At 36.7% G+C, this 25,414-nt stretch overlaps 2 protein-coding genes across 2 annotated transcripts in view; both read left to right on the top strand.

Moving 5' to 3' along the window:
• Positions 1-6,069, top strand: part of LOC132705984 (glucose dehydrogenase [FAD, quinone]) — a 59,160-nt gene extending 53,091 nt beyond the window's left edge. Inside the window, exons 5-7 of the mRNA XM_060676999.1 lie at positions 515-773; positions 827-1,830; positions 5,567-6,069. Coding sequence (XP_060532982.1) covers positions 515-773; positions 827-1,830; positions 5,567-5,758 — 1,455 coding nt within the window. The 3' untranslated portion in view covers positions 5,759-6,069. The remainder of the gene's footprint in view (positions 1-514; positions 774-826; positions 1,831-5,566) is intronic.
• Positions 6,070-18,048: 11,979 nt separating this feature from the next.
• Positions 18,049-22,684, top strand: LOC132706561 (uncharacterized). Its single transcript, XM_060677944.1, has 4 exons — positions 18,049-18,204; positions 20,826-21,032; positions 21,091-21,295; positions 21,360-22,684. Exons 1-4 carry the CDS (start codon positions 18,157-18,159, stop codon positions 21,470-21,472), a joined length of 573 nt encoding a protein of 190 aa, XP_060533927.1. The 5' UTR covers positions 18,049-18,156; the 3' UTR covers positions 21,473-22,684.
• The last annotated feature ends 2,730 nt before the right edge of the window (positions 22,685-25,414 follow it).

Raw genomic sequence — 25,414 nt, 5'->3', positions numbered from 1 at the left:
TATTGAGTTACGACTGCATGATTTTTACTTGCGGTAAATTGAACTTGATGAAGTCACTGATACTTGACACAAAGGGCAAGCTTAAAATTAAAACTTTGGAAGCAGTAAATAATAACTTTATCGCAATCAAAGCTATAAGATTGTAGAATTCATTTGAATATATATTTGATCTAGTGGTAGTTATTATCTACAAAACGTCTCGATTCTTCATGCGTCTGCTGCTTCAAAGCTTAATCCATATTGGTGAAAGGTAAACATACTTACATATTACTATGGCGACTAACGGCGACTTACCTTTCACCAATATGGGAATGAGTCATCCCAGACAATGTTTATGTACCTCCTTTAGCTCCGCCCCCCCTCAAACAATATATAAGCAGTTAAGCTCTGAAGGAGCCAACAGGATGATTGGCGAAACGTCAGCAATTTACAGAAGATTTGTAAATAATACTACAGTAGCTTGTAAAACTAGTGTTCATCTGCCAGTAAAATGATAGTCACTTTCTTGCTTTAGGTGTTAGGAGGTACTTCGGTAATGAACGGCATGATGTACATGAGAGGCTCGCGGAAAGACTACGACGACTGGGCAGCGCTAGGCAACGTCGGCTGGAGTTACAACGAGGTGCTGCCTTATTTCCTCAAAAGCGAGGACAACAAGCAAATCAACAAAATGGACAAGGGGTACCACGCGCAAGGCGGTTTGCTCTCAGTCTCCCAGTTCCCCTATCATCCTCCCTTGTCCAGAGCGATCTTAAAAGCCGCCGAGGAGCTAGGCAAGTGCCAACACCTACCCCCCTCCAATAAGAGTAACGTAGCTTCGTTTCAGGGAACCCAATTAGAGACCTCAACGGTGTGTACCACACGGGCTTCCAGATAGCTCAATCGACAAATCATAACGGATCGAGAATGAGTTCCTCCAGGGCCTTTCTGAGGCCTTTCAGACATCGTCGCAACTTGCACATATTGATGAACGCGACAGTGTCGAGAGTTCTGATCAACACCACCACCAAGCAGGCCTACGGGGTAGAAGTACTCAATGCGGGTACCAAACAACTGATCTACGCCACCAAGGAAGTGATATTATCCGGTGGGGCAGTAAACTCGCCCCAAATACTACTCCTCTCTGGCGTGGGTCCCAGACAAGACTTGGAGCAAGTCAACGTTCCCGTAATTCACGATCTACCGGGCGTCGGACAGAACCTCCAGAATCACGTGGCCTTTTTCGTCGTTTTCAACATAAACGACACCAATACGGCCCCGTTGAACTGGGCCACCGCTATGGAGTATTTGTTGTTCAGGGACGGGCTGATGAGCGGTACCGGCATATCCGAAGTCACGGGCTTCATCAACACAAAGTACAACGACCCGATGCTTGATCATCCGGACATCCAGTTCTTCTTCGGTGGGTTCTTGGCCAATTGTGCCAGAACCGGCCAAGTGGGAGAACGAGTCGATAATGGAACCAGGCAGATCCAAATCATACCGGCGGTACTTCATCCGAAGAGCAGAGGGTTTATCAGACTCCGCGACAATAATCCGCTTAGTCATCCGCTGATTTACGCGAACTATCTGACCCATCCGGATGACGCGAAAGTGTTGATAGAAGGGATTAGGTTCGCGCTGAGGTTGGCAGAAACCAAAGCTCTCAGGAGGTACGGGTTCCAATTGGACAAGACGCCCGCGCCTGGTTGTGAGAATTTGACTTTCGGTTCGGATAATTACTGGGACTGCGCGGTAAGGAGGCAGACGGGGCCTGAGAACCACCAGGCCGGTAGTTGCAAGATGGGGCCGAAAGAAGACCCATTGGCTGTCGTAAATCCAGCTTTGCAGGTAGGAATACATAAAAAGCATAGAACAAATAACAATGGAGATAAACTAGAAACACACAAAATCTTACGATCTGGTCCACGCAATAAGTTTTATCATACGATTTGGCTCTTATAACTTCAACTTGTTGTTTTTCTGTGTGTCTTCAAAATAAAGGTCGTACGTACTAAAAACTCTAGCATTACTCCTTTTTTGGTGCTGATCGTTGGTACTTTTTTAACTAAAGTGATGTGGTTAGTAGCATTCTCAAAAACCATTTCACCGCATGGTGCGGTATTTGGAAGCAGAGAATTTTTCACCGAATATTCAAAAAGTTCACTTGTCATGTCCTGATGGTAGTCTAATGAGCAGATTAAGGTTTTTGCTGAAACTAGCAAAACGTTTGGCACCAGCCGCAGTAGAAAAGGAATTTTTCTTGTCCTTTAGATGCAGGTACATTCAAAATGCAGTTCGATGAAGAAATTTGCCAGCCTTTCTTTATAGGACCATAGGTCTCGAACTAACTCCCATCTAAGTAATATAATTTTGTTTTTAAGTGAAATATTTTTGTTTCAATTAAACCAATCGTTGGATATCTTTTTTTTTCAATGCAAATCCGGTTTTGTGCAGAAATCGACGCAATGTTTTACCACTGCCAGTTAATCCACCATTTTCTGTTACTTTCTGATTACTCTCATAAATCGCATACAGTTTCATTAAGTCTTTGTCACATTGTTCAAGAAGACCTAAAGAACAATTTTGCATCAAAAAATATAAGTTATTAGCGGATATTTATCAGCAATCTTCTAGTGCATTACGATAAGAATTAATATAAATATTATATAAATTTTACCTTCATGTACTCTCTCTTCATGTATTCTATTGCAGCATATATTGAAATGACACTTTCTTTTTGGTTCGTTACTCTTCTCCATACGGTGGCCGAAATTTATTCGACCCGCGGTCTAAACATATTAATTAATAACTGTAACAGTTCAAATGACAAAGCGCAAATGATTTGAAGTATAACATTTCTAAGATGTGGATACTACTAAAATAACGATTTTAAGTGGGCTTTGGATTGGTTTGTCGGGAGTAAAGGGTGCTCTGTTTATGATAGACCAGGTAATTTAATGCAATAAGATATCAAAATCGATAAAATGAAAAATAAGTAAGCAAATGGGTAGATGTTACTCTTATAATGCTGATTAAGTCAAATCTAATTTTCTTTTGCAATTCTCTCCGACAATAACATAATAAATATCTTTAGAAATATTAAAATGAAAGCTGTCGCTAGGATAAGCTCTACATTTTACTTCTACAATGGGTAGAAGCAAATATTATTCCTTTTCCCAAATTGACAATTCTAATTTATTTTAGTGAATTCTTTTGCCCATTAATATCATCCCATGTAAGCAGTCTGGTGTTACTTTCTACATTATTAGTTATTGAACTGAGATGGCTTTTACTTGATGAAAATCCATTTATCAAAATAAATAAGAACTAAAAGTTCAGATTTTCACGAAATTATATATTATGACATGACAATTGTTTCGACAACATTTGATAAAGACACACGGTGTTGTCGAAACAATTGTCGTGTCATAATATATAATTTCGTGAAAATCTGAACTTTTACTTCTTATTTATTTTTATTAATTATTAATAATAACAGTTTATGAAAATGTGTCGGATTCGCTTGATGAAACCTGTGGCATTCCACGGAGCAGCGCTTTCGGTCCTTTACTGTTCAAAATCGATCTCCAATTTGTTATGTCAAAAAAAAACATAAACCAATACATAAATACTTGACAACTTTTCTCTTAAATTAAATCAGGAAGATATGTTATTTAAAAATACTGGAAAAGATACTGTTAAAATTAAACCATAAATGGAGGTTTAAGGAACACGTTGAATCTCGCGCAGGCGCTATCTAGTTCAATATATTTAAAATATGTTAATCTCTTCTTGTGTCTCCAGTAAATTATTGCGACAGTAATGACCCATGCGTTGATAAGACTGATAATAGACGTAAACAGAAGCTCCAAAACTCACGTTGATCTTCGAAGTTCGTCGAAAATGTATTTCAAACATTTAACGATTTAAATCGACTGTATTAAATGCGACACGATTAAATTGAAAAATATTCTTACTTATTCTTACTAAAATATACTTACTTAAATATCATGGATAAGCGATTGTAGCGAGCTGCAATCACAGATATTCAATTCATTGGTTTGTATCATTAATTTAACTTGTTTTATTGTGTTATTAAGTTTTTAATTATTATTATTATAAAATTTAAATTAAACCTAACAATGTCACTATCTACATTCATTTATTTCCGCGTTGCTTCTCTGGCTTATGAACCATTTTGTTTATATTGCTTTTATATGTTTTCTTTTGTACAGAGTGTAATCACTTAAGTGTGCAACTTATTGGGAAAATTAATAATGATAATATCCTTCATTTTCAACAAAAATATTAAACATTTACAACATCAAGAACAAAGAAAAACCTAATAGGTTAAGATTACAGAAAAACAATAAACAATATAATAATAATAAAAAGATACGACAATGGTCAATATCCATACCATTAAATTTAAAAATTAAAAGATGAAAGGCATTTGGGCTGCAAGTATGAAATCACCTATTTCAACCCTGTCTATGCTGCAAGGCCTATATCGTCCGATAATATGGACGTTTTTTCAAAAAAAGAGACTCAAGAGATCAAGAGCCGGATAAACCAAGGAAGAACTGTAACTAACCAACTTAATTCAGTTCTGTGGAGTAAATAATAAAAAGAAACCATCAACATTAGAATACACAAATCAATAGATGACATACAGTGCTGAGCTTTGGGAGACGACAAGACAAATGCAATGGAAATGCTTGACAAAGTATAAAATGAGCACATCAGCGACCCTACAAGATGAATATAGCAAGTATTGTAGACCCCATCGAACCAAAGGTATTGAGATGGTGTGCACATATCTGTAGAATGCCGAAATCACAAATATTAAAAAAAGTTAAGTTGTGCACAGGGAAACTGAGCCCGGCCCTTTTCCCGGTAACAGTCGTCATTGAGCATAAAAGTCAGAGTTGTTAAACAGACTAGGAAATGTCTTCACAAAGATAACCAACTGCAGATAATATAGATAGCAAAGAGTAAAGTTTGCCCTGAGCGTCGTAATACGCAGGAAGTTCTGGAATGTTTGGAAAAGCCTCAAAATAGTATCCCATATGAAATTGAATACTGGATACAAGCAAAATAGATAATCTTGATGTTCTTTGCGCAAAGCGCCCAAACAAACAATATTTTTACCATAAGATTAATGATTGGAAAATTTTTTTCGACAGCACCTTGCATTTTGCAACTTTTTTTTTCTATTCGATTTTATTTATTTTTTCTTTGGTTTGTTTGATTTTTCTTTCTCAGTATTCTGATACATCAGTAAGTGGTTAAATACAGCCACCCATATCAGCTGTCCCTGTAATGAATCATGTAATTGCCTTATGGGGACACGAATTACGGAACTTGCGCTATCTAAATAAATTGAACATATTTGTCGATTGACACTTGATCCCATTTCCTTAAAAGTAATTTATTGTGCAAAGACTCCATCGCTGGTCCAAAACCTATGTTATGTGGTTTACACTTGATTACTAATTAACATTTCTATTTCCCCGACCAAACCAAACTAACCCAAACAAGAGGTAGAGACTTTTGGTTAGTCTCAAGTTAATTCTAATTGCAGGTCCACGGCATCGACCGGCTACGTGTCATAGACACCAGCATCATGCCTAAAGTGACAACGGGTAATACGAATGCCCCAGCCATCATGATCGGCGAGAAGGGTTCCGACATGATCAAGGAAAGATGGCTGTCGCAGGGCGACGGCTTCTATTTCTCCAACGAACCCAACCACAGGATACTTCGGCACTGGTAGTTTTAGCAAAAATTCCTTGTAGGTTCAATTCTATTTTATTTTGGAGCGTCGACGTGGGCGACACAACTGCGTCGCGCGGAATTTGTAAGCAATTCAGTTGTTTTTCCAATATACGAACGCAACGGAAAAAGTGTGGTCGTTGGACATTTTATTACGTTAATATTTTGAACGAAACTATTTTCCGACGGCGATGCACAAATTCCTATCCTTTGTAGACTGACAAAAACGGCTTCTGCGGTTGTGTAAGCCCACGCATTTTTCTGTATAAACGTTATGAGTATTATTAATGTTTAGGTATTTATTTTATTGTATCTCGCAATAATAAATATTTTTAAAAAAACCTGCCCCAGCTTTTCTTTTCCACTTTTCGCTTAAGACTGCAAAATAACAAACAGTGAAGTGAAATTCAACAATTCATTTTATATGTTTGTAATGTGCTGACCCGAAAAATGCAACCAGATCCTTTCTACCAGTTTGAGTTTCCGAAATACGGGTTGAATAAGATTAGTTCTGCCAAGGGAGAAACATAAAGCAATAAATTAGATCATTTGACATTAAATAATTTAAAGTAGTATAAACGTAACAAACAAATTGAAAAAAAAACAAATAATGAAAAATTTGACATTTGGACTTGTGCCTGGCCTAGTTTTCCTATACTAAGTTATTTGGCTGTGCCTGATTTAGTATATTACGAAATTTTCGAAAGTAATGTTAAGTAAGTAATAATTTTGTCTAAGTTTTGGTTAGTATATTTCCAAAAATACTTGGATGATAGAGAAATAAAAATTTCTTGAAAATAAAATATTTTTGGTGAAGACGATTACATTTTGTTGCATATTTTTTCAGATAATATGAAGAGGGGGTTGGTAGCAGCTTATAATCTCGCTATAGAATGTATTGCCTATTTTATTGGTACCGCTCCGTTACTTTTTTTGAAAATTATTGTAGGGTCATCATTTCTAAGCAAAGAATTGATTTCTTTCTATAAAACACACCGCTGTCGAGTAAATAGCTTGCTTGAAAACAGTTCATTAAGAATAAGTATTCGATGGATTACAATTGACATTAGCGTAGACATTCATTATTCTAATTAATGTTTTTTTTTTAATTTTAATATGCCATAGGCATAATGAATAATGACAAAGAATGCACTCATTGTTGCTTAAATCTAATTCGCAAAATATCGCTTTGATAGCTTTTTGGCATATTACGGACGAACCTGTATTTTGTTTTTCTACTAACCCATTTTGAATTGTAGGTACCTCTAAAATATCGATTTTGTTTATTTGTGTATCTGGTTTCATCATAATTACAAATTACGCTGACATTTTATTTGTTCCTTATTAATTTAATTATTTATTATTATTAATAATAACTAATAAGTTTGCAAGGGCATTGCGTCCTGGTTCAAGTAATGGGTGTTTTTTTCGATGTATAGAACTTTAAGTTGACATTGCTGTTCAAGATGGCGACCGATTTAACAGCGGTCAAGTGATTTATTCTCAGTTTGGTTTGGCAATTCATCATGAATAGACTCACTCCTGAACAACGCCCATTTTATCGTCGACAAAATCGTCCATCAGAACAGTTAATTCGATTAACCATGGAACGTTTTCGCACCACGTTTACTCTTATTGATAACTCGCATCCCCAGAGACGCCGTACGGTGCGTACAGAAGACCTATTGCTGCTGCAGAGCGTAGCATTGAGGAAGACCCGAATGAGTCCATCGAGCACAGGAATTGGATCTATGTCCATCCACTTTATGGAAGATTTTACGGAAGGATCTTGGTTTACGTGCTTACAAAATCCAACTCGTGCAAGAATTGAAGCCAAACGATCATCAAGTAAGGCGTAGATCCGTCGAATGGGCCCAAAACGAGATTGCCGTTGTTCCCGATTTTCATAAGCGAATTTTGTTTAGCGATGAAGCGCACTTCTGGTTGAATGGCTACGTCAACAAACAAAACTTCCACATTTCGAACACCGTTATATCCAGAAAAACTGACTGTTTGGTGCGCTTTATGGACTGGTGGAATCACTGGTCCGTACTTCTTCAAAAACGATGATGGCCAGAACGTTACAGTCAATGGTGATCCGTATAGAGCTATGATTACTAACTCTTTCATTCCTGAATTGAATAACCATGATGTCCAGAAGATCTGATTTCAACAAGACGGCGCAACATGTCACACAGCTCGTGCCACAATCGATTTATTGAAAGACACGTTTGGTGACCGCCTAATTTCACGTTTTGGACCTGTGAATTGGCCTCCAAGATCTTGTGATTTAACACCGCTAGACTACTTTCTGTGGGGCTATGTAAAGTCATTGGTCTATGCGGATAAGCCACAAAAGCTTGACCATTTGGAAGACAACATTCGCCGTATTATTGCCGATATAAGGCCACAAATGTTGGAAGTAATCGAAAATTGGACGTCCAGATTGGATTACATCCGCGCCAGCCGTGGCGGTCATATGCCGGAAATTATATTTAAAATGTAATGCCACAAGATTATCTTTCGGATAAATAAAATTCATGTCAATCGAATAATCCATCGTTGTTTTATTGCAACTTAAAGTTCTATACATCGAAAAAAAAACACCCCTTATAACTAGAACGGGAAGCCTTTTCAAGAAACAAAGAATTTTAAAAGAATTGTTAATAAGAAAAGAATTATACACAATTCCACTATTAGTTCTGCGATTTATCCCTCGTTTTATAGTATCAAAAGTCTGAATTAAAAACTAACAAGCGGCATATATGTTTTCAATCTTTTTCGCCAAACAATTCTAGGAAACCATGTACATAAAAAAAACTAGTAGAAAGTAACAATTTTTTACGTTCTATTTCATTGCATTTCTACATAGTATCAGTATTAATATACACAATATTAAATATAATAATAATTATCACTCACTTAAAAAATCGTCACTATCGCTACTGTCGTCAGCTAATTCAATGATCAACTCCGTCACTGATCGTTCTCTTACTTACCTGTAAGATAATTAGAGTACGGGTACTTACCCTTACTCTTTGAACTATCCAGTGAAAACAGACTGTCAGGGTCAAAGCTCTAGAATCAGGTAGATAAATACGTGCTTACTGGAAGGATCACATTCAAATACCTTCATTCATTCATATACGAACATATTGCAAATTTAGATTAAACTCTTAAGAAGTATACATACAACTGATATTAAAATAAACTCTTCTACTTATTCGAAAATACCCCGCAGCATGAATGCTTATTTATGTACATTTATGTTTCAAATAAAAATTTCAAGTGTCTACAAATAATGCAGAATAAATATCTGTTGGGATGGGTTTTACCACGGTCGAGCGAAGGTACGTAAAACGTCAAAGCAATAAATGTACAATATTTTTGGTCGTACAATACCTCTGTAAATAATTCCTACGTTTTGGGTTATTTGCATGGTGAATATGTTTCGAATGAGAGCAGAAAAACTATTTCTGACTACGTGAAAAGAGCCTATCTTGTTTATTTTGGAGTTCATTTGGGAGATCAGCATAAATCTTGGGTCTCACATGTCTTTGTAAAACAAATGAAAAAGGAAATGTGCTAATGATTTGGAGAGAACCGTGAAATCAAAATGACGACTGCTATATTTGTCTCGTTAACATTAAAGGACATATCAATCAATGGACATATCCTGATGTAGACAGAAGACACCAGTAGTGCACTCGGAAGAAATACATATTATCTTTTTTCTGTCTCCATTTACTTTTGTATTTCTTTTTCTTTTTTTATCTTACTTTTATCTAACTTTACGAATGATTTTTTTGTTTACGTTGGGTGGTATTCATTCACTTTAGGAAGTGCTTTGGGTTTCGGGATATAGTTTAATTATTATTATTTTGTGCGTATATACATGCCTTGACAACTGTATACTCCGTCTTGTTCTCCCTCCTTTATTCCCGGGAAACCTTTCCTTCTTTTATATATACATTTTTTGTTACTCCATTTTTACCTGCCTCCGGCACTTCGCGAGCGGCCGTGCCGGAATCGAGAATTGCGCGTTGCGAGTCGGAAATTTGAACACCTGTTTTGAAAAGCAGTGTGCAACACCCTCAAGAGTCGAACCCTCCGGTAGAACGGTGCAGCGCATTCCCTTCAACCCAGCACATCCTCCACGAGGAAATTTGGGGTAAGTCAGGGCATGATTACGGTCATTTTACTTCGGATTCGGGGAACCAGAGTGATCTTGGAATTACAGATTGGTACCAACAAATTTATACACAAATTTGTTGCGTAACCGAACACAAACTATTGGTCCTTCGAGCCGGATCCTCTGTGAGCCGAATCCTTACTCTTGAGACATTGCATAACCGCTTATTTACTCAAGAATATTTTTCCTTTTATTCATTTTACTTTTCCAAAGCACATCCTAGGTTATTACTTATTTCTTCAATATACTACTATGCCTTCGTATGCCCCCTAGAAAATGGTGTCATAAACTCTCAATATACAAATTGAGAAACGACCGATTCTAAATCAAAAAATACATCTTGATTTCTGCTATTTGCACGTGTATGTAGGTTGTCTTTCTCGTTCCAAAGACGACAAAAAATAATCGCGAACTCGCTCCGGCGAAATCCCTTTTTTTTTGTCTCACCTGCCGGTCAATACGGTGCCTGCCAAATTCAATAATTTGCTTTGAATTCTCAATACAATTATTTTTTTTTTACGAATCCATAAACATTAGACTTGTTGTTGGAAGCCATCCCAAACGCGACCGTTGAGTGTAGAATACGGGGGCGCTTCCAAAAGTACCTAATAAATTTGGTATTTGTTTCGCTATTTACGAATCATAATCCTACTACTTTTACCATGCCTCCTGCAGGTGAGAAAGAAAGAAAAATTGCGTGCGCTCAAGCCCTGCGTCAAACCGTGCTTAATCAGTTGGACCTGATCGAATCCTCGGCTAATCATGCCAAAACGAACCCTGCCCAAATTTAAAATTAATTTTAAAAAATTGGATTCATGTAACAAGAATTTTGAAAAACATCACCTTGCGGTAATCTCTCTACTTGCAGACGATTCCGAGGCTCTTGCGGAGGAGCATAACATTCAAACCAATTTCTTAACGAGATGCGTAGAAATCGAGTCCACTTATTTTGATTTATTCGAAACAGAAACGGTTGATTTAACCCAAAGCAGGGAACACAATCAAACTATAATTGTACCAGAACAAGAATATTCTTTGCCCAAACTAAACGTCCCTAGTTTTTCCGGAGACATCGAGGAGTTTCCCTCATTCATTGAAATATATAACGCGATAATACATTCACGGGGATGTTCCGATATTGAAAAGTTTAAATATCTGCGTACTGTCTTAAAGGGGCCGGCTTTAAATTTAATAAAAAATATTAAATTAATTGGTGAGAATTATACTACGGCCTATGACGCGTTAATAAATAGATATGACAATAAACGCTTGCGTGCTGTTTCTTATTGGAAAGCTATAGAACATTCTCCGCGCCTTCCGAGTGATGACGTCATTAGCCTCCGTAGGCTCTTAGATACATTTAAAGATAACTGTTTACAAAACATGGGTTACGTGACGTCGCAGTGGTGTTTTATTATGGCAAATATTTTACTGGACCGCTTAGATCCAGTCACGCGTAAACTGTTTGAACAAAAGCATTCATCTAATGAAATGCCCACATACGGTGACATTTATAATTTTCTTGAGCAGCACTGCACCGCGTTAGAGTCGCTCGAGTTATCACTAAAACAAAACGTTCCGCCGAAATCCAATCATTCGAACTTTACGCGATCCCCTCGTAAACATACTAACGCCTTTTTTACAAATAAAAGTCAACGACCTTTATCGTTAAAACAGAACACATGTTTTTGGTGCAAGAAAGGTCATTTGATATACAGATGCGATGCCTTTTTGGCTCAACCAGTGCACGAACGCGTTAATTTCATTAAAAATAACAAAGGTTGCACTAATTGCTTGGCAAACTTACATGTCGTGGCCCAATGTTCTTCACAGAAAAGATGCAGACATTGCGGTTACAAGCATCATAGCCTTTTATGTTTAAAAGGCAACCCTTCCCCTCCCCCCGGATCACCAGTTTCGGAATCTCGGAGTATGCAAGAATCAGACGAACTGACTCTACACAGAAATATCACTGTCGGCATAGCTCTAAATGATCACGATACCCTGCTTTCGACCGCGTTATTACATATTCGTGACGTTCATGGGAATTGGCAACCAATTCGCGCTATTCTAGATTCGGGTGCTCAAACCTCATTTCTTACAAAAAGGTGCGCTACAATGCTGGGTCTTTCTAAATACAATATTTCAATAAGTATTAACGGCTTAGAAAGTATGAGTATGTCCGCATACAGCGCGGTACATTGCGAAATTGCGCCACTTGCCACCAAATCACACACGTTTCATGTAGAAACTGTTGTAGTCGATCAAATTTGTAACAAAATGCCAAACATGTCGTTTGATCCAAATTCTTTAGAATTTTTAAAAGGACTAAAGCTCGCTGATCCTCAATGGTATACTCAATCCGAAGTACAACTTCTTATTGGTGCTGAAATTTATGGATCTCTTATACAGGACGGTCGTCTTTACTTTGGATCCAATGTCCCTACTTGCTTACAGTTTTCGGTTGGACCTTAATCGGTAAAATGCCTTTGGATGCCGGCCCATACAATTCTAAAACCATATCCGCGTATTTTACTACGGTGTCAAATATCGACCTAAATAATGCCCTACAAAAATTCTGGGAAACCGAGGAAATTCCCAATGTGCTTCAAAAGCCACCTTCAGATATTTATTGCGAAAAATACTATGCAGATACAACTACCCGCGATACGAACGGTAGATATACAGTTTCTTTGCCATTCCGAATCACATCTCCGGATTTTGGAGACACCCGAGCTCTCACCCTTAAGCGGTTTTACTCTTTAGAAAACCGGTTGCTACGTAACAAAGACTTATACCATACCTATTCCGAGATCATGGAGGAATATTTAGCCATGGGCCATATGCGTCCGGTTTCGCGCCCCAGCGATGAACATTTGCACGAATATTTTTATATCGGGCATCACGCGGTTATAAAAGAAGATTCTCGAAGTACTCCCGTACGGATTGTATTCGATGCGTCAAGCCATGCAACCAATAAGCCAAGTCTAAATCAGGTGTTATACGCCGGTCCTAAGTTACAACGCGATTTGGTAACCATTCTGCTTAATTTTCGACTACATAAATATTGTTTCGTCACTGACATTTCAAAAATGTATCGCATGATAAATGTTGAATCAAGTCAAAGGAAATACCAAAGAATCTTATGGCGTTTTAATTCCGAGGATCCAGTGTCCGATTACGAATTACAAACCGTAACTTTTGGGATAAATTGCTCTCCATACTTGGCGATTCGAACGCTGTTACAATTAGCTGATGATTATCACGACCTACCCCTCGCTTCTAAGATTCTAAAAGAGTCGGTTTATATAGATGATTGTGCGGTTTCTTGTCCAGATTTAGAGCAACTTTCGCTTATGAAAAACCAGCTAATAGAACTGCTCCGTCGGGGAGGTTTCGAACTTAAAAAATGGGCTTCCAATGAACCTAAATTACTCGCGGATTTACCAGAAACCCACGTACGGATTCGCGACTTTTCCCTCGATTTGGAGAATGATACTCCGTTAAAAATACTAGGTTTGCGGTGGGATCCGCAAACAGACCTTTTTTTTTACTCTTTTACTTGCACTACTAAATTATGCACTAAAAGAAATTTACTTAGTACACTTGCTAGATGTTATGATCCACTAGGTATGCTTACCCCGGTCACATTTCTGGCAAAAACTCTAATTCAATACTTGTGGCAATTGAAATTGGATTGGGATGAGCTTGCACCCGCGGACATTATTTTAAAATGGAAAACATTCGTCAGCGAACTTAATTTGTTTTCGGATTTTAAAATACCCCGTTCGATTGACCTTTCCAATTCCATTTTTTGTCAGATTGTGGGCTTCTGCGACGCGTCTGAGCGAGGCATGTGCGCCACTATATTTTTTCGCGTTTCGAACCAGGATGGCACCTACAAATCGTACTTTGTGTGCGCAAAGTCGAAAGTAGCGCCAGTTAAGAGAATTAGCCTTCCAAGATTAGAACTTTGTTCTGCGGTCTTACTTGCCAAATTAATGCATTTTGTACAACGCTCCTTTGCTAACAAGATAATTTTCCAAAACGTCATCGCCTTTACGGATAGTACCGTCGCCCTTTCGTGGATAAAAGGTGCTTCTTTCGGGTGGAAAACTTTCGTGGCCAACCGGGTGACTTATATTCAAGAAAAAATTGCGGCTTGCGACTGGAACCACGTTCCGTCCGAATTCAACGCCGCGGATCCCGGCTCACGTGGTTTACTTCCCTCGGATTTAATACAATGTACGCTTTGGTGGCAGGGACCCGCATTTCTTCGCACTTCGCAAGAATTGTGGGAATTTACTAAAATTAAAATCGAAACCCCTTCCGAAGCTTTCGAAGAAGAGCGCAGAATTGTACTCACGTCGACGATAACACCACACTTTTTAGACACTATGTTAAACAACATCTCTAATGCTAGAAAACTTATTCGGGTTTTAGGCTACGTTCTAAGATTTATACATAATATTCGTTCCAAAACATTTTACGAACCAAAGGTTCTTACTGCTCCTTCATGGCTACTCTTTTTCGAATTACAAAGCGCAACTAACACCTTTGTTAAACATATTCAACAGAGCTATTTTGCTAACGAAATTTCACTCCTCAAAAAAGGTAAACGTCTACCTAAAGTTTTCAGGAAGCTCAATCCGTTCTTAGATCAAAATGATATTTGGCGTGTTGGCGGACGTCTATGTAATTCAGAACTAGATTACGATAAAAAATATCCGATACTCTTACCCAGAAATTCTCGGTTTACAGATTTACTTATTAAGGATTTGCACGAGAAATATATGCATACCGGCGTACAAACCACACTCTTTCTACTTTTCCAAAATTACTGGATATGTGGGGCTAAGAAACTTATACGCAAAATAATTTCGCGTTGTATCACTTGCTGGCGTACGCACCCGACGCCTTTTCAGCCCCTTCTGGGAAACTTGCCAAAATTTCGGGTTTCACAAGCCAAAGCTTTTGAAAACGTGGGTGTTGATCTAACGGGAAGTTTTCCTATTACCATGAATCGCTTACGCGGCGCCAAGAGACTTAAAGCCTACATCGTACTGTTTATTTGCTGCTGCACTAAAGCAGTGCACTTGGAAATTGTCTCCGATTTATCGGCCGATACTTTTTTAGCCGCATTTCGACGTTTCATAGCACGGCGTGGCCGCGTCAGTAACGTTTACTCGGACAACGGCACTAATTTTGTTGCCGCCTCAAAACATCTTAAAGAAATCTATGCTCACGTAGCTATACACGAGTCAATCCGATGGCATTTCAACCCTCCTTCTGCACCCCATATGGGGGGCCTATGGGAAAGGAACATTAAGTCGGCGAAAACACATTTACTGCGTGTTATCGGCGAACAAATTCTTACCTTTGAGGAGCTTTACACTTGCACGACTCAAGTCGAAGCTATCTTGAACTCTAGACCCTTATGTCCCGTTAGCACGGACCCAAGCGATTTGACCGCGTTGACGCCGGGCCATTTTTTATCCTTAGAGCCTCTGTCGGTTATTCCAAATCCCGATACAAGTCAGTTAAAATTGAACTTGTTATCTAGATGGCAACTTTTGCAAAGATTGCATCGCGACTTTTGGCGTCGGTGGCACAAAGACTATCTACATACACTGCAACAACGGGCAAAGTGGAACGACCACAATGCGTCCGTTGACTCCAATACTATGGTCTTAATCAAAGACGAACAGACTTCTCCATTAAAATGGGCACTAGGTCGCATAGCAGAACTGCATCCCGGTGCAGATAATATTGCAAGAGTGGCTACCGTAAGGACCGCAAAGGGTTTGATTAAGCGACCCCTAGTTAAGCTTTGCCCTCTTCCTCTAGCGATGTGATTCAGAAAATAACCTTCCGATCCCTCAGGTATTTTCAGGGAGGGCGGAATGTTCTGTCTCCATTTACTTTTGTATTTCTTTTTCTTTTTTTATCTTACTTTTATTTAACTTTACGAATGATTTTTTTGTTTACGTTGGGTGGTATTCATTCACTTTAGGAAGTGCTTTGGGTTTCGGGATATAGTTTAATTATTATTATTTTGTGCGTATATACATGCCTTGACAACTGTATACTCCGTCTTGTTCTCCCTCCTTTATTCCCGGGAAACCTTTCCTTCTTTTATATATACATTTTTTGTTACTCCATTTTTACCTGCCTCCGGCACTTCGCGAGCGGCCGTGCCGGAATCGAGAATTGCGCGTTGCGAGTCGGAAATTTGAACACCTGTTTTGAAAAGCAGTGTGCAACACCCTCAAGAGTCGAACCCTCCGGTAGAACGGTGCAGCGCATTCCCTTCGACCCAGCACATCCTCCACGAGGAAATTTGGGGTAAGTCAGGGCATGATTACGGTCATTTTACTTCGGATTCGGGGAACCAGAGTGATCTTGGAATTACAGATTGGTACCAACAAATTTATACACAAATTTGTTGCGTAACCGAACACAAACTAATCTTCTTCATCAGTTTTCCTGAAATCAACGTCGAAGAATTAGAAGAAGAAATTTAACAACTCCGCAGTGTTTCAATAAAAAAAAATGAACGGGCTTACAAAATATCTAAAGTTCTCAAAGGAGTCTGCTGAATTAGTTGTTGGAATCTACTTTATCTAGGAACTAATATTACAATTTTTTGTGAAAGGATCTGCTGCCTATTTTTGCTCAAGAAAATTACTACGTATTATGTGAGAACATAATAGGAAACTAGAAATAAATAAGCAATTGGTGCCTTTTCATTGACAGTTCAAATTCAAATCCTGTGGGTCATTTTACTACCATGAAAAAGAAATATAAAAGAATTGCACCGGTTTAAAAAAAAATAAATACCCAGCACTCAATGGACATTTTGCGTGGCTGTACAAAATATCCTTGTTTTTTGTAACAGTTAAAATATCGCAGACATCAAAATATCTGCTGGCCTGTGTTATCTACTTCAATGCGAGCTTGAACGAAACATAAATAAAATAATGTCATAATTATTTTACCAGAGTTTAATCTTTTTTGGGGTGTTTTAGATTTTGTATGTGTATGTTGAAATTTTAAGTCAAAAGGTATCACATTCTATAGGAAAAAAAAATCTGTAAAGCAAAAACAATTTTTAGATTTTGTATCTATTTTTACGACAATTTCCATGAACCTAGTCAATTCGAATGAATCGGACAAGTCTATGTTTATGTTATTTGGAAAAAGTAGAGACTCAAAGATCTTTCATTCATACTGAAATTCGGGGATTAGCCAAAAAATATTGCACATCTACATCAGTTTCCTATTTGCAGTCTTCTTGAATTTTATTTTCGAAAAAGTTAATAATTTTCCAAATGGGTCATCGTCTGTCAGACAGTGATTAAAGCGTAACGATTTTTCCCGATTTTTTCGTTTGTTAATCATAAATACATTGTTGACTAGACGTTGTTTACTGAATAGTTTCTCATTTTATATCGTTGGCCTATTTCTAAATAGAATATAGACAAATACATCGCTAATGTGTACGGAACTACCAAAAGGAACACAAAAAACGAGACTCTATCGATTTAGGCCACAAGGATACATCCAGCATTATTTCTTTCATCTCCACGCATTTATTATTTACCTACGTCACTGGTCGCTGGGACAAATAGGAATTTGGCCGTTCTTAAAAAATAATCGAAAAAGCCGAGCAGTAAGTTCAGTGGACGTTATCGTTGTTAGCGTTGTTGTTTACCCTTTTAGGGAAAATTACCTGCCTAAAAAGGGCCTCGATATTATCACAAAAATCCAGCTAGTTCTGATGCGTTTGGAATTTTTTTACCTACTCTTGTTTGCACTTTATTAGAGAAACATTCTTAAAAGGGTAGTAAGCAGTGACGGAATAAGCACTAATCATTAATTCAAAAACTTATTAATAACTATGTGAAATAATCTGATTTGGTTTCCGAATTTCTTCTTAAAAAAAGTCTTAGTTCTAATTACAAAATAACACGTCATTTAATTTGACACCCCAAGCAAAAGATATTACCAAAGTCAACTTTATTCAGAGTACGGCCCTGATCACGGATCCCAATGCAGGACCTTTGCTTATCACACTTGGCCCCCAGGGTTGGTCCAACGATGCACGTCTGTGACTTATAAAAGACCTAACATATCAAGCACACGGACAGTGTTGCCTATTCACTTACGAAGTCCAGTTGTCGCACATCAGTTAGCACACATTCAACATGGCCAAGTTTGTGCTTTACATCGTAGCTGCCCTGCTAGTTTTCCAGGTAAGACCGATGTTATTTGATTTTCGCATTTTCGATAACCTTTTTGCCTTTGAGACTGCTAATTGATAAAAGAAATGGCTTTTATACAGGAATAAATTACCAATTAATTTTCCTTGTGTTCGCTGTTATCATTGTTCAGGTCTATTAGTTAATTGTTTTCAATTCAAAGTGACTTCAATAATTTTAAAACTGGTTTAATTAGTGCTCCTCTTTTTGCTAATGGCGGCTTCTTAACTATGTCGGCGGTAACAATTAATTTTTCGGAAAAGAATCTAAAACAATATTCTACATTTTTCTTCTGCTTGACCCACGAGACAATAACTAAAATTTTAATATAATTATCTAATCTCTTGTACGTTTTATTAGGTACCTATAATTAGGTAGCAGATGAAAAGATTGTTTCTTTTAAAGTTGCAACTCCACATTGCTGGAATTTTAAAAGATATTTTTAGATATATTTCCTCACAATTTTCCTCAATGTTGCGCTTTTAAATATGGCAAAAAAAATCGTAGCAAAATATTCATTCGTTGATTATTCCAGCACTTTATCAGCGGTTATTTGTTGATTAATGCATCCGTAATTTTCCCCGTTATCAAAATATTTTATTAGAGAAACAACAAACACGATGAATAATTCGAACTTTAATCTAACTGTTTACATATTCCCGATAACTTTTACTATTTTTAATAGGATCAGGCGATAACTCCTGACATTGCGAAAATATAATTAGCAACTTTTGGCGAGTCGAATTTTATATTGAAGTCATTTTTCGCGGCGTCAAATATGGCAACGTAATTGATTTGAAAGCGTCCGGAATGCTTAGCTGATGAAAATTGAACTTTCCTTGACGTAATTTCGATTTTACAACAAACGCGGGTTGCAATTATTTATGCATCGACGGCAAAAATTAAATCGAACTGTCTCGCTTATAGCAGGATGCACGGCCTCTAACGTTTATTATTCAATGTAGAACGAAATTGTATTAACCTACCTACGTACTTGACACTTAATTTTTGTACGAATTTTTCGAAACTAATTATTCCAGTTCAAGAATCAATCGCAAAAGGTATTCGAAATATGATAAATTCTTCGAGCAATGAATTTCTTTTGTTTTATATACTGAAAATTGATAATAGCTATAAGTTGTCACGTAGATGTTTACAAAATAATTGTTTACTTTTTATCACAAGACGTATCAGAAAATTTCGATTGGAATTTGTAAATGTTAGCAACGCAGGGTATCTCATTTGAAGCAAGCTCGTAATTTACATTTGAAGAATGTGTTTTATCGATAATTTCCGAAAAAAAATGAGGCTTTTGAACGACTTAGACAAAAGAGAGATCAAACATCAAACATCAACTAACCAAAACAAACAAAATTGCTACTTTTTGAAATGATTTGTTTATTTTGAAAAGTCTGAAATTCTGATATAAATTAAATTAACTGAAATTTTCGATATTCCAGACATCAACAATATCGATAGAGTTTCATATCGATTTTTTTACACAAGGTGTGGTTTTCATATTATTCAATTAGTTAGCTACAGTATAATAATCTATAACTGTTGTTTTATAATTGTTTTATAATTATAACCCTATGCAGGGTACCTCTAAACAATAGGTTATATAAACCTAAGTCCTTAACTGCTTATTTTATAATATATAGGATGTTAAATAATTTTATATTAAATTATTTTATAATAATATTTCATTATGATTCCTTTTTATAACATGCTAAATATGCTTTGCCCGATTTTGTTGAAAATGGGCTTGCTTGCTTAAACTAAATTAAAATTGTAAAACATATGTATGCCACTGATTTTTTTCTAATTTATGTTACTTGTATAAGTCACTGAAAGTTCTCTTTTTTGACTATGGAGTTGTTCTCGTGCCAAAATAAAAATCATGAAATTGACAAAACTTATTTTTATGACCATTTAATTTTTTATCCAAAAATTAATACTGAAGAAAATAATAGAAATGACCACCAAGTTAATTGTAATCATGAAACCTACGACGCAATGATTTTCGTGCTTTATTACAAAAGTTGTTTTCTTTTAATAATTATCACCCCTTATCGCGGAAACTAAATATTTTCGGACCTACGTTTATAACACCATCTTCTGCTGTTATTTAAACACCCTTCATTTAAAACTATATTCATATCTTCAAAAAATCGTGCGAATCCTATACTGCAACCTACAAGATTGCGAGGTCCTGGAAAAGTATTTATCTTTATCTTTATCTTTATTTCTTCAACTTATGAAAAAGTGTGCATTTACTTAATTTAAAAAAAAAAAGGGTTTTTGGGATATAATCCCTTTAAACTAACTAAAACTAGCCACTGCACCAGCAGCAAAATTAGTAACTATTACAGAGGAAAACGAAGAACATGCAGTAGTCAGTTTGAGTTAGTTTATAGGCAACCCTCAATAGTAAAGCAAAGTACCCTAGGTCTATGATTCTTTCGTATGCACACTGAACCACCATCTTACAAAGTAATAAGAATATTAATTATTGCTTCTCAAAATTGCCTACATACTCTCTCACTCGGGCTTAAAACTTTCATGCACATTGCCACGGTTTTCGATTTCTTTGCGTCAGAGAATCATTCTTACAGGTCACTTTGGCCAGACCCAAAGCTAAGCAAGCGGAACAATCCCAGATCGACGAACTGGCCGCTAATGCGCAAAAGGTCGTGAAAGATGTAAGCACCGCTGTACAAGGCAACATCCCTGACTCGAAACAAGTCATCGAGAACTTGGAGAAAAACAGCCAACAACTCGCCACCAAAGTACAAAGCGTTGTTGACGATATCAACAAGCAGGTGAATATAACAAGCCATTATCCGACCATTGTAAATCATCTCGATGGTCGCTTCACAGATCCGGGAACACCAAGGCGACATAGACAACGTTTTGAAACAAGTGAAGGAGACTCTCACCACGACCGCCACCAAGCTGCAGACTGCGATTGGACCGGAGGCTACGAACAAAGCCAAGGAGCTGAAGACCAACCTAGACGAAGGCCTGGAAAAAGCAATCGCCGAAGCCAAACGCTTGGCTAAGGCGGCAGAACCTGAAGCAACTCGTGAGTATAGCAGAGACATCATCAGATTTAAAAATTGAAAAAAATCGTTTTGTTTTCATATTAGAATTGAAGAACGACTTGACCAATGCCGCCAAGGGCTTGCTAGATCAGGTGGTGGAGGTCAGCAAGAACATCAAAGAGCAGCTGGACAAATCGCTCACAGAGAAGAAAAATTAAATTCGTGGTGATATTGTATTACGTGCATTTTTGCACTGACTGATAACTAGTTATGGTAACTTGTGTAATTAAATTTTTCAATAAAGGTTTTTATAACACCCAAGATGAGCATTAAATGTTGACGATAAATTTGTCTTTCTGTACCTTCTGGACTTCTCATTTCATATGTGTACTTAGGTTTATTCTACTATTGAAGAAGTGTGGTCACTTTTTTATGATATTCATATAAAAAAAATCGAACTAATGGAATGTATATTTCTGAGAGTGTTAGTTGATTTAAAATTTTTCAAAATTTTAAATTTAATGGTTTGAAACTACTTTAACTTATTCTATGAGTTCTGCCTTACAATACCAATACTAGATACCATAGGTTATTTTTTCAACACATACATTTTACCAATCTTCTGGACCCACGCATTAGGAATCCAGAAGATTTGTAAATAGTGAGTCCGCGTTTATCATGTATAGCTTAATACAATTAATTTATTTTTCTCTCTTCTTTTACTTATTGTTAATCACATTAACCGATGATTTAATGGGTTTTTTGCTGTGTCGTAATGTTTATTGTTTAAAATCAGTTTGCTACTTTGATAAATCAATAGATTATGTTTTATTTTTATTTATTTACTTTTTACCTTCCAAAAACACTACAACATATAAATACATACATACACATAGTGGATATGACGACAACTGCTGCGAACATATTTCAAAATAACAAGGGCTCATCACTAATAAAACCCAGGAACTCTTTTAAGAATTCTTAAAGTATAGATTTTTTAACTCTAAGAAATCCTGGTCATAATTCACTGTCAAGTTCATAGTGTCAAATATATTTAAATAATGTACTATTAAATTTATGCAAACGCAAGTTGTTGAAAAGTTATAAAATAAAAACGTACTTTCAAAATTGTCATTAAGAGCAAAATAGAACGGACACCATGAGAGCACAAAGATTGTTAATTAAAAAATATTTTTTAAACTCATTTTTTTTTCATTTCAGCGAACCGTCTCTTACACAAAAATATTTTTAATTTTTAACTTTTTTAGCAAGTCTACTCTTTTACGTCCCAGCACAAAAATTGACTGTCCAACAAAATATATAAAAAAAAGCCTTTTCCCACGTTGATTTTGAGCAAATTGATGAACACCCGTTTGTAGGAGCACCTAACGATCAGTTCCTAATGAAACAAACCCACCACGTAATTTTTTTAATAAAACGTTTAGCTATAACTGAACGACACTTTCGGCAGGTCAGTTTTTCGGAGTTGTCTGCTCGCTGTTGATCCTGTCGATGATTTCCTGTCCCCTTTCCTTAATTTTCTCACCGAGATCGTTGAAAGCCTTGCTGACGTTTTGCACTAGTTCATTGTTCTATGGGAACGACGTACTACAATAAATTTCGCTAAACAAAAACAAAATAAAAATCGTTACCTGAACTTTTTGGGCGAACTCCTCAAAGCCGTGTTTGATGTTGTTAAAAGCCTGCTCGAGGTCCGAAGGCTTCTCAGAAGTGGGCGCGTCTCTGCGAATTATAGTTGCATTGGTTTCCCATGTGACTGCCTGTGGATAATACATATTTTTACAGGAAAAGATGCAAAGTCTACAAGAGTTAAATATAATTGATAATAATAATAAATTAATAATTATTAATCTCATAAATTATGCAATGATAACAGCTGTCACTTGAACTGTTACTGCAACTTTTTGAAATATGATTAAAGAGATTTTAAAAAATATGTATTTAATATTATAAAATGAGAATTTTTATTCCGAAATCATAAATCAAGCACTTACAAGGAATGCTGCGAGAGCCGCGACGAAAACAAAAGCGAATCTGGATGCCATATTGACCTGACGTTAGTCCCGCTGAGTTAAACCAACTAATCAGACGACTTCTATACAAATCAATTAACGTTTTATGGGTTGACTTATTTAATAGTAGCAGCAGTGATAAGTGAAGAATACAAATCAGTGTAGAGTGCGTTCCGTAAAACGAGATCCCCAGACGAGTTGGTTCGTTTGCTTCCTCGTCTTTGTGCGGGTACGCAGATACCACGTAGAAAATGACCTTTTAGTGAACCTTACAGGTTCGTCTTCCTATATGCGCAATGCGGAAAATGTAGCCCCTATACCATAAATATTTCCAACATGTTTATTTCATTATACTTTCTAGCGAATTGATAGTTTTGCAGGTAATAATAACAAACACAAGTAAATATCGTACTTGAACATGATAAAACCGCAAAATATGGAAAAAACAACAATAATTTCAGTCTAAGCAAAGTTAAGGCACAATGGCGGGCACATCAACATTTTTTGGATCTTTGGACAAGTTTTTGTTGACTCGAGCCAGCTAACGTTTCGCCAATCATCCTGTTGGCTTTTTCAGAGCTTAATAAGTTCTGTACTCTTTCTAATAACACTATGTAAGTTCTGCAATACCGTAATAGGAGAAATTTATCAAAGATCACAGCACAAAACTGGTAACTTTATAACTTTATTAAATACAGTATGACAAACGAATGTTAGATCACTAACTCTTAATCAAAGCAGAATGCAAAACAATCCATTGATTGTAAGCGACTATATAGCTTTTACAATTAGGCTATACATTTTTAGATCCTTAGCTTACAGTAAAATCCCGCAAGTTGTTGTTGATCTAGCAATTAAATATGGCCGCCTGAAAGTATTTGTGAAACTAAGGAAGAAAACTCCTTATCCACTGTAGCAGTCTTAAAGAACATTGATATGTTCAACACATCAAACGCAGTTTCAACGTTCCAAATTCCAAATCATATGAAATCAGCGTTCAATTTTTAGTTAATAAAACTTTTTTGCGGAATGTGAATGTGTCTTAGAATAAAGGGTATTCTATTCTATAGAGAGTATTCTATGACATAGAAAAAGAAGAAGTTTTCACCAAGGTAAAGTGCATATGCGTAGATATTATAATTTTGAATTTAATAGTATATTAGGCATCAAATTTGATAAACTTCACTTTAGTCACGAATTGTTTATTAAATTACTGACTGAAAAAGTCTATCAATGTGCTGCATACTACACTTTTTCCACTACCGTTAGTGTTTGGATACCTCAAAATACCATCAGTGCATGGTAAAAAATCTTCCGAAAACATCCGAAAGTGCGTGACTAATGCACCCGAAGTGTCCGAAGTGGCTCGCGACCATAGGTATATAAGTTGCTGCCTCAAAGTGGCACTTTTCGAGGACTGGATCGGTCCATGGGGTATTTTAAGTATGAAGTAGGAAAAAATTTGTAATTATCAAAATTGTCTCTTCATAGATGACTATCGCACATACATGTTTACTTGTTTTCGTAAAGTCGATAGAAAAGAACTTTCATTTTTGAAGAACTTCTTTTACTCAAGCTACAAAATACTTTTAATGTTCAATCTCTCCCAAATTCAAAATTTCAGCCCCCCTTTCTAAAAAAATTTCATGAAGAAACATCAGTACTTTTACAAAACTTCTGGATTCCTCCTGCGTCGGTTCTTGCTGAGTCGAAATTTTACTCTGTACCTGCTTATATACAGTTTGAGGAGGGCGGAGCTAAATGAAAGGCATAAACACCATCTCGGATGGCTGATTCTCATATTGGCGACAGGTAGAGACCTGAGTCGCGGTTAAGATTATTAGGTTGTTCATAGATTTTTATAGACTCTCGGATCTTTCGTTGGTAGAAGAACTGATTGCAATCAAGATTTTTAGTTTTATCGAATTAAATTTTATCTCCTTAGATTAAAATTCAGCATCTTTACAACCAAAGTCAGACTTTGGCTACACACGTCTTATGTATTCCGGTGGCGTCCAAAACTTCTTCTTCTAATGTCTCTATAAAAACGTTAGTCCCCAGATGGCAGTTTAAGAAAATCCCGAAATATAAAACGCAGCCCTCGTATTAACCCATTTTGTCCCAATA

The sequence above is a fragment of the Cylas formicarius genome, unplaced genomic scaffold, assembly GCF_029955315.1.
Source record: "Cylas formicarius isolate icCylForm1 unplaced genomic scaffold, icCylForm1.1 PGA_scaffold_8__14_contigs__length_24414737, whole genome shotgun sequence".
Taxonomy (NCBI): Eukaryota; Metazoa; Arthropoda; class Insecta; order Coleoptera; family Brentidae; genus Cylas; species Cylas formicarius.
This window is presented reverse-complemented; position numbering and strand designations above follow the sequence as displayed.

What these genes read in the sequence shown, in the direction of transcription:
- LOC132706561 (XM_060677944.1), top strand. Translation starts at nt 18,157, where the DNA reads ATGGCCAAGTTTGTGCTTTACATCGTAGCTGCCCTGCTAGTTTTCCAG. An exon ending in TTGACGATATCAACAAGCAG is followed by an intron (nt 21,033 to 21,090) that starts GTGAATATAACA and finishes GTCGCTTCACAG; the next exon opens with ATCCGGGAACACCAAGGCGA. An exon ending in GGCAGAACCTGAAGCAACTC is followed by an intron (nt 21,296 to 21,359) that starts GTGAGTATAGCA and finishes TTTTCATATTAG; the next exon opens with AATTGAAGAACGACTTGACC.